General features: G+C 36.8%; 1 protein-coding gene across 1 annotated transcript in view; it reads left to right on the top strand.

Annotated features, from left to right (window-relative positions):
- Positions 1-4,923: 4,923 nt before the first annotated feature.
- itga8 (integrin, alpha 8) overlaps positions 4,924-27,639 on the top strand; it is a 73,347-nt gene continuing 50,631 nt past the window's right edge. Inside the window, exons 1-12 of the mRNA XM_051866122.1 lie at positions 4,924-5,276; positions 5,668-5,801; positions 9,599-9,699; positions 10,264-10,387; positions 13,603-13,664; positions 14,057-14,102; positions 17,655-17,780; positions 18,273-18,317; positions 20,948-20,991; positions 21,693-21,749; positions 22,170-22,222; positions 23,222-23,427. Of these exons, the coding sequence (XP_051722082.1) occupies positions 5,101-5,276; positions 5,668-5,801; positions 9,599-9,699; positions 10,264-10,387; positions 13,603-13,664; positions 14,057-14,102; positions 17,655-17,780; positions 18,273-18,317; positions 20,948-20,991; positions 21,693-21,749; positions 22,170-22,222; positions 23,222-23,427 (1,174 nt within the window). The 5' untranslated portion in view covers positions 4,924-5,100. The remainder of the gene's footprint in view (positions 5,277-5,667; positions 5,802-9,598; positions 9,700-10,263; positions 10,388-13,602; positions 13,665-14,056; positions 14,103-17,654; positions 17,781-18,272; positions 18,318-20,947; positions 20,992-21,692; positions 21,750-22,169; positions 22,223-23,221; positions 23,428-27,639) is intronic.

Genomic DNA, 27,639 nt, shown 5'->3' with positions numbered 1-27,639 from the left:
TTTCCTCTGTAAAGGTCAGACCAACAGATAATTAAAAACGTTCCCACTAAGGGTGCATGTGACATATGGAACACATCTTTCATGGGCCAAGTGACTTGCCTAAATTCCACATTATTACAGAAAGAAATAAAAGCGACATTTAGTGGAACCAAATTTTTCATTAAACTCTCAGCGAAACGACTTGGCACCACATCAAACAAGCAATATTCAATGGCAGAGAAAATAAATTCAAAACAAGATGCAGAATACAGGATACAAAGCTTTTATTTGCCAGAACGTGTCTATTAAAGTCTTTCATGCTTTAAAGAATATCAGTGGGTCTGGGTCAGCTGGGAGCTATCAGACCTTTGTTGCGTCATCATAAACAATCTTAGCTAAAATGATGTAAACGTTGAAGACACTGTAGTTATCGCTCTGTAAACATTATGAAGTGCACACTGTAAGGGATCCTGTTAAGGCTCACCATGATAAAATATCACTCCAGCCAATCCAAGACAAGTGTATATATTATAATGACTTATTATCAACATAAACTGGTGTTTGACAGGTGCTTCTATTCTTGGTTAGATGATGCTAATATTGATGACTGTCTGGAATATGAAAACATAGAGGATTTTATATATCACAGCCAGAGTTTATCAGTTCTTGGCAGAACAAAAGTTCAAAAAATCTTTATAAATGAAGAGAAAATGTGGAGGAGAAAGTATTCTGGGATGGTTTATTTCAAACATCACTAAAATAGAAATAGAAAGTGACATCTGTGAAACAGAAAGTATTTGGACCCTTAAGCATTTTTTTAAGTTCTCTGATCCTTTTTTTTTATTATTGAAACGTGATTGTCCCTTTTACTAATGGTTATTCGGTTTTAAAGAGTTAGTTCACCCAAAAATGAAAATAATGTCATTTATTACTCACCCTCATGACGTTCCACACCCGTAAGAACTTCGTTGATCTTCGGAACGCAAATTAAGATATTTTTGTTGAAATCCGATGGCTCGTGAGGCCTGCATAGCCAGAAATGACATTTCCTCTCTCAAGATCCATTAATGTACTAAAAACATATTTAAATCAGTTCATGTGAGTATAGTGGTTCAATATTATTATTATAAAGCGACGAGAATATTTTTGGTGCGCCAGAAAAACAAAATAACGACTTATATAGTGATGGCCGATTTCAAAACACTCCTTCCTGAAGCTTCGGAGCGTTATGAATCAGCGTGTCGAATCAACGTGTCGAATCAGCGATTCGGAGCGCCAAAGTCACGTGATTTCAGCAGTTTGGCGGTTTGACATGCGATCCGAATCATGATTCGACACGCTGATTCATAACGCTCCGAAGCTTCCTGAAGCAGTGTTTTGAAATCGGCCATCACTATTTAAGTCGTTATTTTGTTTTTTTGGCGCACCAAAAATATTCTCGTTGCTTTATAACATTAATATTGAACCACTGTACTCACATGAACTAATTTAAATATGTTTTTAGTACATTAATGGATCTTGAGAGAGTAAATGTCATTGCTGGCTATGCAGGCCTCACTGAGCCATCGGATTTCAACAAAAATATCTTAATTCGCGTTCCGAAGATGAATGAAGGTCTTACGTGTGTAGAACGGCATGAGGGTGAGTAATAAATGACATTATTTTCATTTTGGGTGAACTAACCCTTTAATAATAAGCGAAAGTGGTTGTAGTGAATGTGATATAGCAGGTTATAAAGGTTTGTCACTAAAAACTCAATGCAAAAAAAGGGCACAGTTAAGTAGTTGAGACCAAGATTTCCATCATATAAAGAGCTTTACAGAACACTGGCTTGTACAAGAGGACAGAGCAAAAGAAGCTGTTAACTCATATAAAGCACATCTGGAGTTTGCCAATAATGTGTAATAGTAACCCAGAATGAAAGGAGTTTGTAATCAGATGAGACTAAGATTAAGCTTTTAATCAAATATCAAAGCGATATATGTGGTGCAAATCAAACTCTGTAGACACTTCAGTCTGCTAACAAGTTCAGGAAAAAAAAAAAGAAGTTATTTTTACAGTAAGAAAATAATCCCACAAGCCAAATTAAAGGAATATTCTGGTTTCAGTACAAGTTAAGTTCAATAGACAGCCAATGTTAATTATTACAAGCAATTATTTTGACTTGTACCTCATTTTATCCATAATATTTATTATTAAAAAATGTAAAATCAAGGTTATGAGGCACATATAAAATGGAAATGAATGAGTCCATTTTTGAGAATTTACAAGCAGGAATTTGTATTTTGTTTTTTAAAGAATTTGCATAAATTCTTGTTAAAGCTTGGGTTTTATTTGACCTGTAAAATTGCTCCAGTCATTTTTAGTCATTTAGATGTTATCATGGCAACAAAGTTGTAAAATTGGATGGAATTCTAATTTATTCTTTCTTTATTTTTTTATCATATCACATTAAAATAATTTCAAGTTTCAGTAATTGTAATAAAAATACCACAGAGAAGAAAATGACTGTGTAGTATTTATAATCTGTGAAGTTCTAGTAAAGCACTGGTTAAACGTCTTAATATTTTTGCAAGACATTAACCCCCGGTTTCACAGGCTTAAGCTAGTCTTAGACTAAAATGCTTGTTTGAGCTGTTTTAACTGAAAGTAACTTGTACATCTTAAAATATGTCATTGTTTTGTCTCAAGATGCACACCTGTAATGTTTTTTATAAAAGCTACTTAAATGCCCTAATTGAACTAAGGCCTAATCCTGGCTTAGGCTAAGCCCTGTCTGTGAAACCAGGGCCTATGTAGTTGCTGTGAGTCCACATTCAGTATATACAATCTCTGCCAAATCATGCTTGTGTTTAATGAACATCCATGCTGTTCAACCAAGAGCAAAATCAACGATGCGGGTCAACAGGTCATTGGACGATGCATCAATTTTTGCAGATACATATATTCTTTTTTGCATGTTTAAGCTTGTGAGCCTTGTTTTAAAATCCAGTTGTTTCTGGACCGTGTGATAAAGAGTCTGTCTGGCTCTTTGCCTTTCAGAGCCTTAGAGGGGAATTCAGAGAATGTTCTCCAGCTCTCTCATTCCTCCTGGAATGAGAGAACAATACATGGACCATGCCTGATCTATTATTTTTCATGAAATATGTATGTTAGATATGCACCCTTCTCATTGTTTACAAAAAGACTTCAGAGGCAGCTGAGCTAAACATGTCACTTCTGAGAAGAGAAGCGGGTATCGACTCACTACTGTGAATGTGTTTTATTAGACCAGACAGAGTGATGACAACAATCTGAAAGATCCAATACTGAATCCATTATTGTGTGTGCAGAATCGAATCATCATGCTTTTAGTTCTGGGTTGCACAGACAACACTATATCTAAGATTGTCGCCAATAATCTTCACCAGGACCCAAACATGGACAGCAGAGCAACACTTCAGTCATGGCTGATGCATGTGCGCTGCTATGGAGCTTTTTATGTAGTTCACCTGGTTTTCTTTGAGAGAGGGCCAAAAACATACGTTATCTCAACATCAGTAAGCTATGTAAGGAAATGTTTTGCTAGTTCTACTGTGGAGTGCTTTATAGTGACCAGGGAAGCAGTCTTGATCTATATTTTTGAGAGTTTTTTTATCTTTGGTTTTTTATCTTGGTGCTATAGCCTACAAATAAATGTGAACTGAACTGAAATGTGAATTCTTTTCAGGCACACAGCTTCTGATAGGACTCGTGATTCAGTGCCTGACTTCCGAAAGTGGACGTACATAATTGGTCATTTATCACATGCTGATGCTGATTGGCTGATGGCACCACAAGAAAGCATGCAGTCCTTCACTATGGCTCTGTCCCAAATGGTGTACTGATTCTCCTTATAAATGGTATGTTCTTTTGGCTTGTATTCTCTGTGTACAAAAGCTTTTGTGTAAAACATAAGGTCACCATTTTATTATATTATCATAATTAACATGCAAGACAATAATAATATCCACATGGTATACACCCTATAGCAATTTCAAATGTTTTTGAGTGGTTTTCTAGAAAGTGTGAGATTGTTTACAATGTGAACTTGGAGCACAGACTGTTTGGTGATCACAGGATAGGCGGTGAAGGGAATGACTTCATTTAGACAAGATTAAAACTCTGACATGCAGATGGAGAGCAGAAGCAGTCTGCGTCTTGCTCTCAGATGTGAACAGAGTGCCTAAATTTAGATTTGCTGCAAGGAAACAGGTCAAGAAGGATGTACGATTGTAGGTTCTCTTAAAAACACCCGCACCGTTTATTTTCCAAAGGTTATACTTATCGCGCGCGCGCGCTTCGTACAAAAGTTTAACTTTGGACGTCTGACGAGGATAATTACCGTTCATTATTCACAACCGGTGTTAAAATTGCGTAATTAAAAGCATCCGCTGTAAGTTTGACACAAATTGAATCAACTTTATCGAGTGGCTAATATGGCAATATAATTTTTTTTTTTTTTTTTTTTTTTTTTTTTTACTTTGATATAAACTATTATCTAATTAAAAATAAAAGTCATTTTTTATAAATAATATCTGACTGCCATTTTTTCATATAAAATTAAAAAAATATATATTTAACAAAAAATTAGGCTACCTATACAAATTGACTTATTTTGAAGCCAAGGATTATTAAATAAATATAAAGACAGAATGTGTGTGTGTGTGTGTGTGTGTGTGTGTGTGTGTGTGTGTGTGTGTGTGTGTGTGTGTGTGTGTGTGTGTGTGTGTGTATAGAGAGAGAGAGAATTTTAATTAAATATTTCATGCTACATCAAAATAAGTATTTTCAATTCTTTTTTTTTTTATTTGTCTAATTTGTGTGTATATTCATTTGATGTGTGTGTTTCCATAAAAGGAGTTGGCCGGATGCTGTGTGATGTGGTGCAGGAGTCCGGTCTCGTGCGCAGCTCATTATAATGTTTAGTACGCAGAGAGCTCGCGCAGAGAAAGGCGCGCAGCTTGCTTGAAGGCAGCAGCAGACGCATGGAGCGCGCACACTCAAACTTATGACAGCTGAGCACGGACATACCTTACAATCTGTCTTCACATCTTCAAATCAAAACATTTGGATTACATTTGGAGAAACTGGGCTGAAGCCATGCATCCTTGGTTATTCCGCGTATTTTCTCGTGGGTTTTTGCTCACTTTTTCAATTTTTTGCGAAGCTGCTGGTTTTAACCTGGATTTAGAAAAGCCAACGGTTTACAATGGACCAGAAGGAAGTTATTTTGGATACTCACTGGACTTTTACCACCCAACACAGGACAGAAACGCGTAAGTGGGATAAAAGAAAAAGGAAAAAAAAAAAAAAAAAAACTTTTTTGTTGTTTTTGTTTATAAAATTAACAAGCTCCCAAAGAGAAGCATCTTGTCATAGGCTATATATCGTAATAACCACTATCTCACTGGTTATGCTTACAATGTTCGAGGCATTTGTCGCAGCTTTCTTATTGTGTAAAAAAAAAACAAAAAAAAAAACACTTTCAGCACCACCAAAATGGACCAATGAACTCAGACGTCTGAAGTTGTTATTGAAGTACATTTAATTGGAATACTGAACTAAAATAGGCTAACTCACATTTGAATTCATTTTCTAAGGTTCATATTGTCACTTTTGATTCAGTAGGATGCGGTTGTGTGTAGATTTATGTCTTTCTCTCTCCAGCATGTCGGTGCTGGTTGGGGCTCCTAAAGCGAACACCTCTCAGCCAGGGATTGTGGAGGGAGGAGCGGTGTACTACTGTCCCTGGCCGGCATCAGACCCAGACTCCTGCCGCCAGATCCCCTTTGATAAAGCAAGTAGGTACCCTCATGATTTATAACCCTGCTTCAACTAATGCAAAATGATCAGAGCAGTTTCCATTGAAACAATTTACCCCTTTGAGTTATAACAATGTCGTCTTAAATAGCGTACCTTTTTATACATTCATTATAAACTCGTACATTTAAAATAATGTGAAAATAATTCAGAAACACACTATATTTCTTTATCGTATTTATTAACACAGCTTTTCTATATCATGCAACATCTTTAGAGTATAGGCTTCATAAATTCCTGTTACTCCAATAAAAAGATCAAAAACCACATCCAAGAAAGAGTTAATTTCACCGCATATGGTTTGGTTTAAAATTTCAGGAGCGGAGTAATTACCAGAGAAAGGCGCGTAACTTTACCTCAGTGCGTAATCTGCTGTAATTTCGACGTCCATTAGGCGCGTCAATTCTTTAGGTCACCAGAACATTTTATCTATACGTTTGAATTTCTTCGTTCACTATTTCCCAATAATTTTGTACTGTTTATGTCGTCTAATTCATTTAGTGAGGGAAAAGGTGTAGATGATGTCTGTATATTGTGCAACTGAGTCAAACTTGAAGTGCCAGAAAGGGGAAGATTGCTGTCACGTTTAGATAGTTTCTGTCATCTGTGATGGAGATTACAGGGGTGTTTATGATATTATTGGACTATTTTTAGGAGCCATGGCTTGCCGGTAAATGCAGTCGTCGGTTTTGGACTCAGAAACACGGCATGGACTTGAGACAGACTTGAATGAAGCGGAATGTGAGCGCTGATGTTTCTTCACAGTCTCGTGGTGTTATTCAAAGCATTCTCTAGAGGGAGCTTTGGTCGCAGTATTTATGTGCTGTTCCTGGTTCTAATATGGGCTCTTATTAGAATTGGCTTTGCCCTCCTAAATAAAGTTAAAGAACCACGCGACCAGTGCGGTCCGATTCTCAAACGAGTGATTCATATGAGTCGGTTCAATAGTAACTAAAGAACATGCAGGGCGAGCAATGTAGTGCGATTCACAAACAAATGAATCAAATGAGCCGGTTCTTTTTAGTGAATCAAAACATGCAATGCAAAGAGTTTATTATAGTGTATCAATAACTGAGAGGGTGAACCATGAGAAAACAGAATCGACTGTCTTCTATATGTTTAGCATTCACATTTAATCAGACTACCTCCGGGTCTACAATTTCAAAAATGAAATTGATGTTTGAATTGATTTACATAGCTTTGGAATAACTGATGCTGAAATTGCTTTTTAGATATTATTATTATTATTTGATTATTACTATTTGATTGCTATTTTGTCAACTTTTTGTTTTGTAATTTGACGTTTGTAGGGAATGCCACTGGGAAGCACTGTTTGCAGATCAGGTACTGGTAATATGTTATGGAACAAAATGTCCCCACAAAGATAGCATAATCCGAAAAACTTGTCCTTTTGAGAACATTTTTTGGTCATCATATGGAAAACGGTTTATAAATCATACAGAATGGTGTTTTTTGAAAATGTAAAAATGCAGAAAGTTTTCTGTGATGGGTAGGTTTAGGAGTAGGGTTACGGGATAGAATATACAGTTTGTACCATATAAAAATCATCATTGTCTATGGAATGTCCCCATAAAACTTTAAAACCCAGCGTGTGTGTGTGTGTGCGCGCGCGTGTGTGATAAGCATCAGTGAGGAATTGTCTTTGAAATGGATTGTCTGTTGGAGATGAAAGCAGTGGTGCTCTGGTTTAAGATTTTTGGATTTAGAAGGAGCCTGATGGTGATGAGGTGAGAGAGGCAGAAAGAGATAGAGGGTTAAAGAGCTGTGAACACAAGGGAAATAAGGAAAGAAATCAGACCCTGTCGACTCAAGGGAGAGCAAAAGCGCTGTCTGTTCTTTGTTAGTGTCTGAGAAAACACGTCATGCATTTCCAGCATCTACTCCTTCAAGAGCGTCTACTCAGAACACACACGTTTCCAGATTCATTAGTCACGTTGTTTTTAACACACTTGACCTTTGATCCTGTGCGCTCTTCCCACTGTGGCCCTTAGAGCGCTCCATGGGGGGCATGGCACGTGTTTGTGCGACTGACATTTCTGATGACAGTCTGTGTGTGTGTGACTAATGCAGTCCTGACTGAGAAGAGTTAATTCATTAGATACACCAGACAGGGTCATGTACCAGTGGACCTTGTCTTGCAAGTTTTCACACAATTCTCACACACACAACTTCATAGTTATATGTCCAGGTGTTCTAGAGGTCTTACAGCAAGAACATTTTACAGATTTTAGGTAAAATTGTATTGGAGCTTTCATTCATAACAGGAGGAATCATTTACATCAAATATATATTAATGCAAAAGATCTCTGTTTACAGCAGATCTCTGTTTACACCCCCGGCCTGTTTCATACTTTTGGTTTTGAAAAGTATCATTGTTTATGAATTGGAAATGCATGAGCATGTTTGTATTAAGAATTGGTGCATGTTTATCTGTTTACTGTTATTTTGTTCATCCAGTCTGCTGATCTCCATCAGCAACACTGACTTCCTAATGCAGCATGAGCATATTGCACTTATAGGCTTGTAAAACATAATATCAACATACACAAATTGTAGCTAAACCTTCACATAATAAGATGAAAAAAGTGTTTTGGCATGAGGACAGTTTGCATACTAAGTTTTAGTGGTGCTTTCCTGTGCAAAAGTCGGTTAAAATGTTGATTTGTGGTTGCTGTTCTGGGTGGTTTGCTATGGGTTGGGTGTTCCCAGGGTATGTGTGCTATGTGGTTACTACGATGTCATTTATTGTTGCTATGGCATGCTGTGCAGGTAATAATGTGTTCTGGCTAGACCGTTGATATGAAGTTTCTGTGGTATTTTTGCTGGTTGCTAAGGTGTTTCTGTGCAGTTTGGCTGTCCTAAGTCAAAAAAAAGTGTACACCCAAGTCTCAGATATGGCTCAGGTCCCTCTTTCAAAATAAGTATACAGAACTGTATTGCCAGGTGAATATCGTAAATCAAATTCTTTAGAAAAGGAGTAGCAGACCTGGCTGCATGGTTTAAGGTATCATACACATTCATAGAGGAACAAGCTACGTCCCAAACCTAATACTTTAAGAGTGGTCTGATTAGCAAAATTTCACAGAAAGGCAAAAAGGGTTCATTGCAGCACAGCTCATACAGGAGTCACTTTCAAACCAAGCAACTTTCTGTTGGTCAAGCCAGTTAATTCACTTGACCAAATTCCTAATCGTGTAGATTCCTATTGAATCAACACGATCACTGAATAACTCTAAATGTGACTACACCTTTAGAAATTTGTCAATTATAGGATCCAAATTACTTCAAAACCTTGTTAATCAAACTAAAGTATAAGATTTACATTTAGCGTGAAGAAAAAGGCCCATAGTAAAGGCCTGAGAGATGGTGAGAAGAAAGCAGAGAAGTATTAAAGTTGATGTGTTTTTATGAGGTGTAGACTGTACCTTATGGAGCTCTAAACAGGCCCAGCTGTAGTGGGATCTTTTCTGGATCGCACAGAACTCCTGTAGATACAGATCCACAGAATCATGTACATGTGTGTAGACACTCTGAGAGTAAAACGACCCCCTGTAGATGTGCCTTCACATAAACAAAAACACTCATTTAAAACCAGGCTAATTTGCTGTTTCATGGCTCATATTTTTTGAAAGTGAGTATATTGGCTCAAGTGCTCGCAATGTCTTACTCAGCTGCCTGATGTTTTCTGTTTATTATATAATGAAGTCCCTCTCTCTGTTTTTCGTTGACTTTCATTCTTCCTCTCTCTTTTGCCTAGATAACAGGATGATTAAAGTGAATGGGACACGGGAGCCTCTAGAATTTAAATCCCATCAGTGGTTTGGAGCCACAGTCAGGACCCACAAAGGCAAAGTAGTGGTAAGTGATGCTCAGGAACATAATCCGTTTAAAGACCATTTGCAGTCATCCTCATGCTGGACGCATGCTTCCGTACATTCATGGATGTGGTTGGAATATAGCTGCCCATCAGTGGGTTTAATGTTATTTAATAGCACTGCATTAGTGTTTCATTCATGAATGCATGGGAGCCAGAATCAGAGTTTCATTCATGAATGCATGGGAGAGTTGTTTTGGGGAAATGTTTTGATAGGCAATGTGGCTCTGTCCCGTTACTGAGGAGATTTTGGAAAATGTTGATTTGAGGTTGACCATGCGAGGTGAAGAACTGCTGATGTTTGAAAGAAACAGGCCAGAGTTTTTACATGAGGGAAGGCACGGTGCCCAAATGTGACTATTGTTCTCCAAACGATCAAATACTGAAACATTTAGCTCTTTTCAGAAAATTACACAAGTCGGAGATTTTTTTTCATCTCCATCCCCAGCTCAGTCTTAAGGAGCTTCTTTATGTTCATCTTTATGTTTATGTTCTACATCTATCAGTGCTGTAATTTACAGTAACATGGTGCTTGTGTGTTTCTGTAGGCCTGTGCTCCCCTCTATCACTGGAGGACAGTGAAGGTCAGCAGTGAGATGGATCCAGTGGGAACCTGTTATGTGGCTGTGCAGAACTTCAGTGCCTATGCTGAGTATTCACCTTGTAGAACCAGTGAGTAGATTTCTCACACACACACACACACACACACACACACAGAGAGAGAGAGAAACAAACAGTGACACAGAACCAGTGAGCATGCAGGTAACTTTAACTAATTGCAAATTTGAAAGCATGTTTTTTTTAAGCTTTAGATCAGTTCCCATCATGCTTTGGGGTAGGGAAGCACCACAAAGTCCAATAGTTCTGTTACTATGGTAGTTGACTTGTTGGGTCTGGGTCTCCTAATTATTAAATTTTCTGTTCACATTTGTGTTCCAATGTTGTGTGCGTGTTTAAAAGTTTGGGATGAGAAAGAAATCAATACATTGATTCAGCAAAAGTGACAGTAAAGTCTATTACATTGTTATAAAAAAAATCAATTTTAAATAAATGCTGTTCTTTTGAATTTTCTATTCTTCAAAGAATTCTGAAAAAATGTATCACAAAAATATTAAGCATAACAAATATTTTCAACATTGATAATAATAATACTTTTTGAGCAGCAAATCAGCATATTACAATGATTTCTGAAGTATCATGTGACACTGAAGACTGGAGTAATGATGCTGAAAATTTAGCTTTGCCATCACATAAGTAAATTACATTTTAAAATATATTAAAATAGAGAACAGTCATTTTAAATTGTGGTAATGTTTCACAGTATATTACTGTTTTTACTGTTTTTTTTATATTTGGTCAAATAAATGCAGCCTTGTTGAGCTTTCATAAATATTAAAAAACTATAAACTGTAATGTTAAATTGTACTTGGAATTATTCAGGACTTAAAATAGCATGATCCCAGAGTACCTTATGTTCACAAAGTATGTTATAAGTGTACCGTGCTGGTGCTGTGGACATCTGAGATGGTCTGTGTTCATTTAGCATGTTCACATACAAGCAAAAATTCTTGCATACTGCCCTGACATGAATCAAGTGCTGCCCAAATGCTGACAGAAACTATAAGCCAGTGGGACATGACTGTTCGTTGCAATGAAAATAGCCGACTAGTTAAAATTAGTAGTTGTGCCAGCCCTGCTTTTCACACAGAATAACAGAACAGAATAGAACGGACTGCCCATTTGTGCCAGTTGGCATGGCAATCATATGCCCTGCTGTAAACAGAGATCAAAGGGGAAACTCACATGTTTGTTTTGATGTAATTTCTTGCTTATTTCCTGTACTTTGAAGTCTCATTCACAGTTAAGGGTAGTTGATAAATTTACTCTGATTTCTTGCCGTCAAATCAGATACACACATTTTCTTAAATTTACAGACACACACTGAGACAGTCTGTATTAACAGTTAGTGTAGAGTGAAGTGGTATATTAATAATGATAACTGTGCCTCATCTGTTCAGAGGGAAAATTATTTTATGATATATGAGGCCATAATGACTGTGAATTACTTTCCAACTCTTTGTCAAACAGTTTGAAGTGCCAGCCATCTCCCTGGCAGGTCAGTTAGGAGTCCTTGCCAAGGCGCAGGGCAGGGACGCTCTGCGTTGATATTATCCAGCTTGTGTTCGCAGGGGACTAGCCACACATGCATGCGTATACACACACATTTGCAAAGACAGTAGTGTTGAGTAAGTGTGAGGAATGAAATACTAGGTGAAGTCTGGCAGAGGAGTGAAAGAAGAGAAACAGGGATGGAATGAGAGAGAGAGTTTATTGTATTCCAGAGAACATGCTGTGTTGCAGTCGCTAGGATTTGGAATTTGTTATGCCTCATTAACTCACCCCACCTACTGTACAACTATTATATCAACACAGGACATAACTTACTGTACTACATAATATTTTCAGTTCCTAGATCAACATCCTTTTTTTCTTTTTCTTTTTTTTTGTCCTGGAGCAAGATTCCTATCCTCCAATTAGATTTTAGGGTTAGATTTTGGCCTGGACTTGGGGTTTAAAAATCATTCTTATCAATTAGTTGTCTTCCTCTGATTCTAGATAGAGGTTGGTTATGGTTGGGATTGATATTAATCATAGGCCATAGATTCAACTTCATTTTATAATGAAATTGGGACAATTTGAAAGATTTGCTGAGATGTGTGAATGAAATGCCAGTGGGCTTAGCTCATGAATATGAATTATATTATGCTTAATTACTGAATATATTGAAAATGATTTTTTCACAAAGTAAGACACCCAGAAGAATGCCAGCAACCAAACAGACCCCGTCCCCCACCAACAACCATAGCATTTATTTTTCCTACTATGGTAGCAAATGGGGGGTGAGATCAGCCCGGCCACCGACACCCCCCACCCACTTGAATCGTTTCAAGTTTACATATGACTTCTGACCAGAATTTATTTATGTATGTAAAGTTCCAGAAGGAGTGAATATAATCATCTAAACTATTTTGACAGTATGTACATACTGTATATTAGTATTGACATGGCCCATCTGGAACAATTTACTTTTGGTGAAATACACACAATATAGTATTTTAAATTGTATCAACTTGTATCTCTCTAGAATTGCTAGATATAACAAAAATATCTTTGCAAAGTTCTAAGTCAGTATATTCAGAATGAAGATTATTCCATTTAATTGTTGGTAGTTGGAGTTTATAGTATCTTTGGAGACAAGAATATTATATATTTGTGATAGTGATTTTTTAAAAGGTAAGGATATTAATTTTTCAAAGAGTTCATGATTAAAATTCACAAAGGTATTGATATTAAGTGTACTTTTTATAGCCTCCTTTAATTGTATATATTGGTAGCATGTTTTTTTCCCGGAATATTATATTTCTTTTGTAACTTATCAAAAGTCATAAATGAATGATTTTCAAAAATATCTCCTAGATTTGATATTCCTTTCTCTTTCATTTTCGGAAAGGTGAACGGCTTTTTGTTGATGATAAACATGTTGTTCTATATCTTTCCATGCTAAAACTAGATCACTAGACCAATATTTAATATACTGTAGCTGTGTTGCTAAAAAATAATAATAGAAATGTGGTGCATTTAATCCTCCCAAAGGTTTGGGCTTCTGTAAAGTAGTGAGTTTAATGATCAATACATCCAAATTTAGACCTCATATTTACATTAATCTCATTCAAGAATAATATGAAGTGTGAACTTGTGAGCTTTCATTGAATCACATCATCCATTTACAGAAGTATTTTACAGATTTGTCTTCAAAGTGTTGAAACTTTATGTACTCAGGCATATCTTAATGACTTGTATTACTGAGGTTCCTCTGATCTTTGTAGATAACCCGGACCCCGAGGGCCAGGGCTTCTGCCAGGCGGGCTTCAGTGTTGATTTCACTAAGGTAACAAATCTCCCTCCGTAACCATGTCTGTGTATTTCATCTTTATGATTACTTCCTATGTGACATCTTGTCCTTATTTTTTTGTTCAAAATCTTAAAACATTCACTTTTCTTCCATTTTTAAATGAAAAAATTACTTTTGGACCCCACTTTATATCACTTTGACCCTTCATCTAATCAGGAAGAGGGCTGATTCCTTTATGTTCACGCCTTATTTCTTTAATCTCTATGACTCACTCTTGTGTGTAACATTTTTAGCACCCACCTAAAAAGTCTTTCCTGCTCAAAAAGTGCAAGCAAACACACAGAAATAAACAAACACATTTTTGAGGTCTGTGTCCTCATTTCTACCTTTTCTCCTAGTTTCTCACTAATTTTTTCTCTGTCTTTCAGGAAGGGACTCTGGTTGTGGGAGGACCAGGGAGTTTCTACTGGCAAGGTAACACACTTCTCCTCATTACTTTCTTTTCGATCATTCCATCCTTTTACAGAGTCTCTCTAAGTGAGATTGGCAGACACAAGTCTCTCATATCCCAGACTCACAGTCTCACAGGAGCCCAAGAATCTCAGCTCCATCCAACAAACTGACCAGGCTGACCCTTCCTCCACCTTCAGAGCAGAATAACAGACACTCAGATGATGACACGTCACCTCCCATGAGCCCCGTTAGCAAAATAATCAGGGATTATCTCAGTGTGTTAGCGCTACCATTCCTGAGCCTGTTCAGCCAATCAGAGCTCAGCGTTCTCTCCTCAGTGAAGTGCTCTGTCATAGTTCACTCATCACAGATGGGTCAGTGATGGCGGTAATACAGCGGTTGTGATAATAGAAGACAGATCGAGGTCAATGAGCTGCTCTCTCTGGTCAGTGGCTTTAGTGTTGGCTCACAGTTAGAGCTGTAATCATCGCTTTTAACCTCCAGTGACTGCAGGTTAATGAACACCTGCACTTCCTCACTTTTAGCCAGCATTATACATTCTGCTCAATTAACAATGAAGTACATTTGAAGAGCATAAACATTGCTAAACAAATGCAGGTGTACAGATCAAGATCTGTACACCTGCATTTGTTTAGCAATGTTTGTGTTGGGGATAGCAAATAGCCAAACAGCAAGTATTTGGCTATTTTGAGACCGTCAGCATCCACTCATCTGGCTGATTAACAAGTTGAGTTGATTCAGTATCTACTAACAGCTTAATTAATGCATTGAATTTGAATTTTGGGTCCCAATTTATATTAGGTGGCCTTAACTACTATGTACTTGCATCAAAAAATAAGTATAATAATGTACTTATTGGGTTCATATTGAATTGCAAAACAATTTTGCTGCTATTGAGGGGGATACGGGTAAGGTTAGGGAAAGCTTTGGTGGTATGGGTAGGTTTAATTGTAGGGGTAAGGTGTAAGGGATGGGTCAACAGTGTAATTATAAATGTAATTACAGAAATTAATTACAGATGTAATTACATGCAGGTGTTTTTAAAATATAAGTACAATGTAAAAACATGTATGTGCACAATAAGTGCATTGTATCAAATGATTAATTTAAATGTAAGTACATAGTATTTAAGGCCACTTAATATAAAGTGGGACCAAATTTTGAGCAAATATTGCATAAAATACATGTTTATTTAATTTCTGCGTTTTTAAAAATTTTAAATCAATAAAGTCTTGAAATTTTTATAATGGAAATATGTTTAATAAACAGTCTCTCTTAGTGCAATATCTATAAAATAATTTTATCAATTATTGTTACAGTTAGTAGTTTTTATTCCATAGTCATGAATGACTGAATAAGTAATAGAAATGATGTGTCAAATCCAAAAGGTGTGGGAAATCTTAGGTATTGCTTGTAGAGAGAGCAAGAGAGGACATTGCAAAAATGTGTGGAATGGATGTTTGGCCCTCACTAAATGAAGCACAGCTAAATATTTTGTGGCCGGATGTATATGTGATTGTTTGTGTCTGAATTTGGATCACAATGCTAGATGTTGATTGTTGTGTAATTGCAGTCGTATGTTAAGACATGAAAACATATGAGCTCAATCATTAGACCCCCCACAGACTGAATTGTTACAGTCCTTAATAAATACTAATAATAAGGGGTTCCACATCACATCTCACATGTGTTATTGTTTTTGATTGTAATGGAGAGATTGATGACTAGAGATGGGACAAAAATCTAATGTCAGACACATGGCCTCTCTCTCTCCTTCTGTCTCTCATATAGGCTACTTCATGCTGTGGACAAATACTAATGCATTAGAAGTTATGACCTGCCACTCGCTTTCTCTCCTCTCCTCTTTTCCCACGATCAGTCCATCTTAACCTTTGCCTTTCATCTCTTTTTTTTTTTTTTTGAGGAAAGACAACAAATTGTGAGGAGAAAAAGTACCACATGTTGTGTCATGTGTCCACAAAACAAATGCAAGTTAATAGAGACACATGTACACAGCTAAACACACACATTAAGAGAGATTAATGGTTAGGGTTCAGGTCAGGCTGTAGCCTGGTAGTAAATGAGAATAATGTGTGTATTGAACTTGAACAACAAAATGAGAGAAAATATCTCTCTCACTCTCTCTTTCTTTTGCTTTCTTTATTCAACATGTCAAATCTTAATTTGTGAGGCGTACTCGTGTCTGTGTTATTTTCCTCAGAGCTTGTGTAATGGCCCTGTGGATGGTTGCAGAATGACAAATCTGAATTTTGTTAAAGCATTACAGGGAGGTTTTGACACAGTTTGGAAGATAAATTGTGTCCCCTTTGTTTTCATTGTTGTCTTTCTGCCATCCTTGGACCAAAACATCAGTTATTGGGTCATTCTACAATAGCGCTGGTGTTTCCACTGGAAAAATCTTTTAAATATGAAACTTATCAAACCTATGTGACCCTGGACCACAAAATCAGTCATAAGGGTCTTTTTTTTTTTTAAATTGAGATTGATACATCATCTGAAAGCTGAATAAATCTCCAAGATCATACATTGATGTATGGTTTGTTAGGATAGGACAATATTTGGCCGAGATACAACTATTTGAATATCTGGAATCTGAGGGTGCAAAAAAAATTCAAATTATTGAGAAAATCACCTTTAAAGTTGTCCAAATGAAGTCCTTAGCAATGCATTTCCACTCACAAAAATTTATTTTTGATATATTTATGGTAGGAAATTTACAAAATATCTTCATGGAACATGATCTTTACTTAATATCCTAATGATTATTGACATAAAAGAAAAATCGATAATTTTGACCCATATGATGTATTGTTGGCTATTGCTACAAATATACCCGTGCGACTTATGACTGGTTTTGTGGTCCAGGGTCACATATTATACCTATCCTGCTATATTAAAAATGTTGTCCTTTTTTTATTCAATTCAAGGTCACACTAATTAATCTTAGAATTTAAAAACAAGTTAGAAAGATATTGCAAAAACAAACAGCTATCATTAGTCTCAATATAATTGTGTAATTATTGTAGTTGAATATGATAATTAACCATCAATATTTTTAAAAATAGTTTTAAAAATTAAGAAAAAAATGGCGTAAAATAAAAAAACAACTGATCTTTTCAATTGAAAGAATGTCACATAGAAACTGTGACCTTGGTCATGACATGACCTTTAGTCTATAGTTTTCTTTCATTAAAATTCATTTTATGAAATATTGCAGTAACATTATTGACATTAAATGACAAATGCTTATATGTAATTATTATTTTTTATAATTTATTTTGTCCAATTGTTGTCCAATTATTATGTCCAAGGATATATTTTATCTAAAAATCTTTATTGCTACTTATATTCCTATTCTTCTAGTGCATATGGTTTTCTGTAGGAATTTTGTGCATTACAGTTTGATGTTTTGCCATCCAAGAATGAGTAACGACATCTGCCACCACAATTGTACAATTTAATAAACGTCAACACACATTAACACAAAATCAGTGTGTGAAAATGAACAGAAATGTGTATTTGTGTGTTTAGGTCAAGTGATCACTGCAGGAGTTGCAGAAATATTGAACGGCTATTCCCTGAAAAATATCCTGCGCAAAGTTCAGGGAGAGAAGCAGACTGTGGCTGCATCAGACACATATGATGACAGTTACCTAGGTAAGAGACATGTCTGTGTGTTTGCCTTTGAAAGGTAAAGATGCTTTATGGGACACTAGCGATTTGCTTGAGGCCATGTTTATGGGTCAGGGGAACCAGCCCTCAGTCAATTTAATAAACACACGTGCACATGAACACACACAAGCTTTTTTTGTGGATGTTGAGGTAACCTTGACCCTCTGTCCCATAGCTCAGTTTGGTGCTGAGTTTGTGCCTACTGATAACATTTCCATCTGGAACTACAGACCTCAACCCACATACACACACACAAATATTCCTTGAATACAAACTTAAAAATAAGTTTGTCGTGTACTGTAAGTAATCATTATCACAGCTGGACGGTCATAATAATAGTGCAATCAATAATAAAATGACGAGATAAAGCCAACATGAGTAAACATTTTTAACTGACCCACTTTGGTTATCAGCATCAACTGTTTCTCTGACTGTAGTGTCTCTGGTTTTCTAACGTTCTCTCTCTGTGTCTGTTAGGGTACTCTGTAGCGGTCGGAGAGTTCACAGGTGATTCAGAACAAGGTAAGAACTTCCTATTATGCTTTTTTACCCTTTCATTAGTATGTAATGTTACTGTTTGAGCATGAAAAAGTCTGCAAAGTTACAAAGCACAAAGTCCAAAGGGAGTTATTCTCTATATCAGTAAGCACTGTTTCTGAACTCTCTGAAACGTTTTCTTCCTGGAATGTGAAATCTGCGGTTATGGTAAGGGGTATGAAATTTTCAAAACACGCTCGAAACAGTTGACCAATCACAACACACTGGTCCCGCTGACCAATCAGAGCACATTATGCTTTTCGGAAGGAGGGGCTTGATAAAGAGGAACTAAAGCCGCTTTTCCACTGAAATTACCTGGAACAATTTGTCCCAGGAACTTATTTTTCCCCCAAACCTGTTGCTGTCTGCGTTTCCATCGCGGTCTAAAGTACTGTGAAGATTAAGTCTGGTGACGTAGGATTGCTTGCTACTTTCCAGTTCCTGCTGGATTTTGTCCTCCGCATATAAGCTTAATAAACCCTGAACCTCATCGTCGGTCCATCGGTCGTAGATTTTGAACTACATTGTTGATTCAAATAGCAAATGACTCTTACTGCACGCACCGCAGCAGACTTTTAAAAATGGTGGTTGAAATAAAATGCTGCGTGAACTCAACCAGCATGTTCAGCACCCAAGTCCTGCCCCCAAAAGTTCCTGAACGTACTATCTCGTGAGCAGGGACTTTCTGAGGGGGGGATTTTTTTTACCTGGAACTTCGTTTAGACCCTGGTCCCTGCGGTCGAAACACACCAAGTTCCACCCCAAAGTCCCTGGGGAAAGGTCCTGCGGTGGAAACGCGGCTTAAGAGAGGGAATATGCCCAAAAAAGATAATTCTGTCATCATTTACTCACCTTCATGTCATTCTAAACCTATATGACTGACTCACAACAACAACAAATATCGCATTGTTGTTGTTGTTGTTGTTTTTTCCAATAAAGAAAGTCAGTAAACTCCAGTGTTGTTTTGGACCCCATTGACTTTCATTGTGTGGACAAAAACATTCTTCAAAATATCTTCTTTTGTCAGTTTGTCACATGTCGTAATGCTCGGGTTGAGTAGCAGATCTCTATCTCAGACACATAAACAAACCATTGCATCTTTTGTAGAGTTTGAATACACGTGTATGAGAGAGAGAGAGCTCTGTCTCTGTGTGTGGTTGTTGTGTGGATTTGTTGCTTGCTGAGCTTTGATCGGACCCTTCAGCCTCAGACCATAATTACAGAGCCCTCACAGGATTCTGTCCCTGACATGCCACCCAGTGACAAACAGCCTGTCTGCAGTCTGTCGTCCCTCTCTAACACACACATGTGTGCACCCACATCAACTCATAAGCAATCATTAGCATACCTTTCCATCAGACAGTACTGTTCTGCAAAACCATGCATCTTACTTACTAACCGCCCACAATCCAGCTTAAACACTCTAAAATCTGGTATAAAATCATCTTATGTAAATGAAAGTAAATTATTATGGCATATTATAGATTGACCTTATTGACAAAAGTACACATTTTATTTTAAAAAGATGTTTGTGTGCATTTTCTAAAAAATCCTGTTAAAAAACCCGGGAGCTGTGCTTTTATTCACATTAAAAAAGCACAGTGACAATATTTATGATATTAGGATGGCATTTTGGTGTGACTGTATATTTAACAACTTATAACTGTATGTTTCATTAAGTGATATAATATCAAAATACCTAACTTCCAAAATCTGCTTTTTACCTTTAAATGTACTGATAACCTCCATAATAATACAGGTGGAACAATAGAAAGCCACTTGATGAATTGTTTAGCACCATTTTTTGGAGGTACATGTGCTCTGTTTCTTGATTTGCGCAATTCATACGCTAAAACAACGCGGACAGAATGCACAAATAAAAACGCTATCAGTGGGTTCGGTTCATTCTTCCCAGAATTCTCTCTCTGTCTCTGTCATACGTATGTTCTGTCTGGTCTGGATTTGTGGTGAATCCACAGAGAAGAGACATGCTGATCTCTTTTTGTCAGAGTTTCATAAATGGGCTCTTTCTGTGGCATACGTTGCGGTCAAAAACGGCGGGAAATTTGAGGTTGTGGGGGGAAGGGTTGAGGACGAGCGGGGTGTGATGGGTCCCTGGCAGTCTGGGAGACTTCGAGTTAGAAACGAGGCAAACCTTTGAATAGTCCCTCTCCGATCTCAGTGGGTGGGACAGATCTGACAGACAGCCACAAACCCTCCCACCACATCACTATCTCCAAGATCATCCATCAGGCCTCAGACAGCCTCTGTCTCCTTCACTATGTGTCTTTCTCCTCTCTGTCTCTCTCTTCTAAATATTTATAATAAATGAGTGACTGACATGGTGTTGACAGAGAAGAGATTTACAACACTCACAAGTCTCACCTCACTGTTTACCCCGAGATGCACTAGATAAGTGGTTGTATGTGTGTAAAACATTCACTCATACACGCTCTTCTCAAGACAGGAAAAGTGAATGTTTTATTATTGTTCTGTAGTGAAGAACACCATTTGTTTCTTCAAACTGTGCTAGTCTAAAATATATAAACCTGCTGGCACATATGTAAATATCTCAGGTATGTATTTTGTATGATTTTCTTATGTCCTCTATGCAGAACTGGTAGCAGGGGTTCCTCGAGGAGCACACAACTTTGGTTATGTAAGTATACAGTCCTAAACATACTTTGTTTCCTGTGTTTCTATCATGGTAAGAACAAGAATCAAAGGTCAGAGGTGAAGGTCAAAGGGGAAGGAAGAATGTGAGAAATGTTCAAGAGGTTATCCGCTTCATTTGTACTAAAATTTAAACATTTATTAATTCAAATAAACAAAGAAAAGCTGTATGTTTTGCAAAGATGTATTCTGGTAAGAGTAAAGCCTCTAAGTCACTTGTGTAAGTGGATGCGAGTTTCTCATCTGGATGTGATTTCAAGTCTTAAGAAGGAATTCCCAATTAGGGCTGTATCATCTAGGATGTAGGGGTGTCCTCTTTGGCCCTCAATTAAACAGAATCATATTCAGCTGGATGGGTGGGTTGTGAAGCAGACAGTGAATTTGGGACTTTTTTTTCACTGGATGTTACATTTTTGGGTATTAGCCATATGTGGCTTTGTTTGATTTAGGATCTCGGTCATACGTGCCCCATAAAACATCCACTAAGATCAATCTGGATGTAATTATTAGAGTGCTAGATGCCTAACATGAGGAAAATCACTCTGGTTTTGGGTTGAGGACAGGCATGTGGTCAGATACACAAGTCCTGCAGTACATCAGGGAATAATCCAGAATCATGACAGTCTGTCATGAACGTAAAAAGTATTTTATGAGCAATAATATAATCTGACTTTTTTTTTTTTTTAGGTGGCTGTGATCAATGCAACAAACTTGACGTTTATTCAGAATTTTACTGGAGAGCAGGTGAGCGACTGTCCAACCTTTAATGTGTTTTCAATACTTCTACAGCATTTATTAATTAATGTTCATCTCAGCATTTACTAATATCTGTTAACAGTAATTAATGCACTGTGAACTAACATGAACATTTTTATTAACTTGCATTAACACGTTAATAATATCTATAAGAACATATTGCTAATTTTTAGTTAATGCATTAGCAAATGTTAACAAATGAGACCTTATAGAAAAATGTTACTGTTTTGTTTCGTAGTGCCTAGTTAAATGGGACTAAAAGTAGTTTTTGAATAAGACACAGATCTTTTTTAAAGCTTTTTGATTCAGCAGAAGATATTATAGCAATTGTTATAGCAGTGCGTCCCATTTATTTCTTTGTGTCCCACTTCAGTTTCATTTGATTTCATATATAATTGTTTCTCACAGATGGCCTCTTATTTTGGATACACCATTGCAGTGACTGATCTAAATGGAGATGGGTAAGTCAGCTTGAACAATGTCCAATGACTCCCATGCAAAAGGTGGTACTAATATAAGTCTGTTTGCATTGAGTTCTTTCTTAATAAATCTGAGATTTATCCCCATGTGTATGACTCAAAATTGCACATTCCATAGTCATAGTAACTAGGTGTTCCTCACGGTCTGTCTGCACTGAAACGAGGCTTTCTTATCTGCCTGTATTATTTATTTTGAGCTAATTTAATTTGCCAGCTCTTGCTGTATTTAGTTACAAGGTGTATTCAGAGCTTTATAGGACCATATAAACTATATAAATAGGAACATCAGTTTTTTTTTAGGGTTTGGCTTATTTAGACTCATGCATTACGTTCTGGTTTACTTGACCCTTGTTTAAATGCTCGCATCATCCAGGGGGGAAATTTGATATACAGTATATAAAATTTGTTTCTAATTTGGTCTTATGAGGATACAAAACCTTGCTGACACTTCAGCGCCAAAGCTCCTTCTCTTATGTCTGAAATTCTGACATGTGTTTATGCCATTAAATGAAAGGCTTCCTTACCAACAGTACATAGTTGAATACACAGTAAATCAGCAGTATACACAGAGAAAGAGCAGTTAAATGATAAACCAGCAATGACCAACGCACAGAGAGAGAATTACAGCTCATTACACTTAAAGCTGTTGAAATGGCTCATTTGCTGGAAACTGGGCCAATCAGTCTTTAGTGTTGAAGTCAATGTATCGTTTTTGTTATTTTGGCTACCAAATGCTGAAAAGTATAAATCACAGGGACTTATTTTTAGATATCAAATAACACAACTTGATTCTATCTGTTATCTTAGATCTGAGAAGTCTGAGAAGTACAAATGTGAACGTTTCATTTCATTTTATCATGGAATCACGCCACCATCTTTGTTGGTTTTAGTCCTGGTTATTCTCATAATATCATTTATGGACCTCTAAAAATGCAAAGAGGTGTTTTTATCAAATTTGTGAATTTATTTGTGCGCACACAGGCTAGATGACGTGCTAGTTGGAGCCCCACTCTACATGGACCGTGAGTTTGAGAGTAAACCACGTGAGGTGGGCCGTGTATACTTATACCTGCAAGAGGACGTGCTTCTCTTCTCCCCTCCCATCACACTCACTGGAACGCACATGTTTGGCCGATACGGAAGTGCCATCGCCCCTCTTGGAGATATCAACCAGGATGGCTACCTTGGTAAGCGTTCATGCTAATGCACTTGTATCGTGTTGTATTGCGTGCTTTTTCAAGGCTAGTGAGACAGAAGTTACATATACACCCATTTCCTACTTGCCTTTTTTGTGTAGGATATCCTGTCTCTCTATCACACACAATGATGTTCAGTTTTAATCCAGTCAGGAAGTGTAAAATTAGTGATTTGGTGCCCTGTCTGCATTTTCCTGTGAAGAGTTGGGTGTGAACCACTCTGCTGTGTGTGTTTTGTCGAGCCTGCTGATGGAGGTCACGTGGTTCATATTTATACTGCTGGTCAACCAATATTATTGCAAAAAAAAAACAAAAAACTTAACATTCAACAACAAAAATCATGTTTGTCAATAAATATTTAAATAGTTTTAAAATGTATATTAAATACTGTATTCAGTGTATGTACAGAGCATGAACACTCTATTTTGGCAAAAAAAAAAAAAAAAAAAGTAGTTTTCATCAATCTTTCTGAGTTATGACACCTAATGAAATTCTTCAACTAACAAACTTCGAGTTAGAGGAGCCTATTAATTTGTAGCATAAACAAAGTTTGAAGTTGATTACTCATAAAAACTAAGTTATTCCAACTAGTTTCCACATAAACGGAGTGGTGGCCATGTAACAAATTGATTTCATCTATTTCAGTTCCAATTAAGAGCTAGCATAACACATGCTAAATGTAATTTTCATCTATTTCAGTTCCAATTAAGAGCTAGCATAACACATGCTAAATGTAATTTATTAGCATGTGAATTTATCAAACAAGTAAGATATTACTGGTCACTGGCATTAGCCCAGTCATTGTTCATAGAACAACAAGTCAAACATAACAGCATTAAACTCTAACAGGTCTTTTGCTTTACTAAAAACACATATAAATAACACTTAATTAAAAAAATTATTCTCCTTATCCATAAGCATGCTGGAAACAAGAAATTCACTGCGCAATTTCCAAAGTTATCAAGACAATTTCATCACTACAACTTTTAAAACATTTTTAAATTACAAGCAATATTAAAGGGTTAGTTCACCCAAAAAGGAAAATTCTGTCATTAATTACTCACCCTCATGTCGTTCCAAACCCACAAGACCTTTGTTCATCTTCGGAACACAAATTAAGATATTTTTGATTAAATCAGAGAGGTTTTTTATCTCCCATAGAAAGCAACGAAATTACCATTCTGCCATTTGTAGAATTTTACCGTTGTCATTCTCCTACACAGACACTTTGCAGAGCTTCCAGGTTCTACGTCCGAACGCCGGCTCATTATTGGCCAACGCTGTTCACGTATAAGCACCACGATGCAGGCGTGTGATGCTGACACAGGAGCCGGCCAATACTGATTCGACATTCTGACGTAAACAAGGAAGCTCTGCATTGTGTCTTCAACATAAACTGTGTAGGAGAATGACAGGGTAGAGAAGAAATTGTTGAATAAAGTCGTTATTTTTGTTTTGTTTTTGTGCTCAAAAAGTATTCTCACATCGCTTCATAGCATTGAGGTTGAACCACTGTAGTCACGTTGACTATTTTAAACGTGTCTTTACTACTTTTCTGGACCTTAAATGTGGTCATTTCATTGCTTTCTATGGGAGATAAAAAAATATCTCGGATTTCATCAAGAAGATGAACATGATGTTCAAGTATCTCATGATACTTAATGACAGAAATTTCATTTTTGAGTGAACTAACCCTTTAAGTTGATCAACATTATTATGTCAACAGAATTCAATTTATCAAAATAATGTTTGCAACTTAAAAGGTTTAATTAAATCAATACATTTTTATGTTTCATGTAATTAAGTTGTGGTAATAGATCCCCTAGATTTTAAAGTGTAGAAGTCTGAACTGCTGGCTGTATTTATTATTCAAGAGTTGTTCAAGATTGTTGTTCAATTTATTGTTCAAGAGTTCCTCAGGCATCTGAAGTGAACCAGGTGTCCAGGGGTGGAGTCCAGACTGAACTAATCACCCACAGATCATCTTTATCAGTTCAGACAGATTGAGTTGGGTTGGGAACAAAAAGGGTTTTCTGTTATACTGATCACTGTGTGTATGTGTGTGACTTTACTGTGCAATCTATGAATCAGCTCCATATGTTACTATAACATGACCTGATATGTCACTGTAATTTTAAAATGACACTTGATGTGGATGAAAGTAAGATGAGGATATGATATATATATCTATGCATGATATGCAAGCCATCTGATCCTCAATCAACAGACACTGATTTAAAAAAAACATGTTGTAATATTAAATGAAATGCCAATGTGCTTAGAGACTCAGATACTGTATATAATTTGTCTGTGTGTTTCAGAGAAAAGCTAATGGTAACAAAACACTTTAATTTATGCAGGGATTCACTTTGTGGATTATTTATGTGCCTTGATTCACATTTTCTGGCTATGTAAAAGTATCGCATTATGAGATGATGTTGCCTGGGAGTTTTGGAGAATAATGACTTAATCAATATCTTATATGGTCATAAAGAATCTGATATCACACACGGCATCTCTGTTACACCAGCCATATGGCTGCGCTGGAGTGATGAAGTGACATTTCTTACAATGTCTCTGTGTGTTTTTGTGCCTCTGCTGTATGAATTATTCTGTCATATAGTTATTTGCATAGCTAGTTGAGTCGCTCTAGCTGCTGTGCTCTGAGCTTTGTTTGTTCAGTTTTGTTGCTCATGTGCCTCCAGATTTACTGTTTCCTGCTTTCATGCGAAACAACAGTGTAGCAGTCGAACACTGACATACAGAGCAAAGTGAGATCCATGAAGAGTATCCAGTGAGAGGCATCCCTTATGTTTGTGTATACAGTTTGTAGTGTCCTGTGACTCAGAAAAACTCAGAGTAGGTTTAGACTTTAAAAACAAAAAAACAAACAAATCCAACCTGGTTTAGATCAGGTTCTGCGGGTTCACAGCGCTCACTACAAACGTTCTGCATCAACTTAGGGTTTGATCTAGAGATTATATTTAACTTTGGACTGCTTGCATCCAAAAGTGTGACATCTGCAACAAACAGCCAATCACATTAAACATGAAGAGCATAACTTTGATTCACTTCTTGCGAGAGATTCAGCACAGTTCACTTATCTGCTGAAGATTAAGAGATTAAGAATAAGAAATATCATGAATTGAAACATTTACATGGCAGGAAGTATCTGCAGCTGCCACAAGAGTTTGAGATGGCACATAAAAGCAAATATCTGACAATATATGTGTATGTATATATTTATACAAACACATATAAAGTATATTCACACACTATATGTTTAACAGCATTTAATTGCCCTCATTCTAATGAATATTAAATGATAAATTACATATAAATGGTTGAAACATACTGTATATAAATCCATTTATTTAACAAAATGCATATATGTTTATAATTATAATTCCATTAGGGCCAGAAAATGAGATTAGTCCCATGAGCATGATTTTATAATATATGTCTGTTATTTTTGGACCCAGTGGTTTCTTATGTCTGTAAAACGTCTGTTTCTCTCCGCTGTGGCATGTAGTGTATGTATGCAGTCGATTAAGGCCAAGCCACACAATTAAGTATCTTGTAAAGTGTCATAATGAATTCTCTCTCATATATATTATGCAGTTCTTTTTCGTCGACCATCAGGCTGTTAATGTTGGGGGTCTTTGGGCATTTTGCCAGCTACTGTGCCCACTGCCAGAAAACAGGAAAAGGAAATGATCAAGAATCACCAAAAACACGCGATGGATATTTATAGAAAGGAACTCGCCCAAGAGAAACAGTGAAACAGAGCATTATTACATACACTGACGCACGTGCAGATACACTCTTCCCACTCAGAAACACACACACACACGGTGGTCCGGTGGACGGAACTGAGTGCTTTCTTGTGGTGATGATTTTATTTTTCTAAGTGTAATTAAACTTTTCTTTCCCCTCTACCTCAGAATAGTTTGCTTAGCTTAGAAGATTTCCATGAGCACACATTCCTCTCAGATCTGTCATTAGTCATGGGCTCTCTCTCTTTCCTGAATTTCTATCCTTTTGTCCCTTTGTTTTTGTCCATTCTTTGGAGTTTGTCAGATATTTTCATAATAGAGTGAGGACATAGATTAGGGACATTCAAAGTCCGGCCTTCGAGCAAAATACAGCTCCCTATGAGGTTATCAGCAGACAAAACTATCCTCAACAACACTGTTATTGTCT

The sequence above is a fragment of the Ctenopharyngodon idella genome, chromosome 16, assembly GCF_019924925.1.
Source record: "Ctenopharyngodon idella isolate HZGC_01 chromosome 16, HZGC01, whole genome shotgun sequence".
Classification (NCBI taxonomy): domain Eukaryota; kingdom Metazoa; phylum Chordata; class Actinopteri; order Cypriniformes; family Xenocyprididae; genus Ctenopharyngodon; species Ctenopharyngodon idella.
Note: the sequence above shows the minus strand (reverse complement) of the source record. Positions and strands in the feature narration are given on the sequence as shown.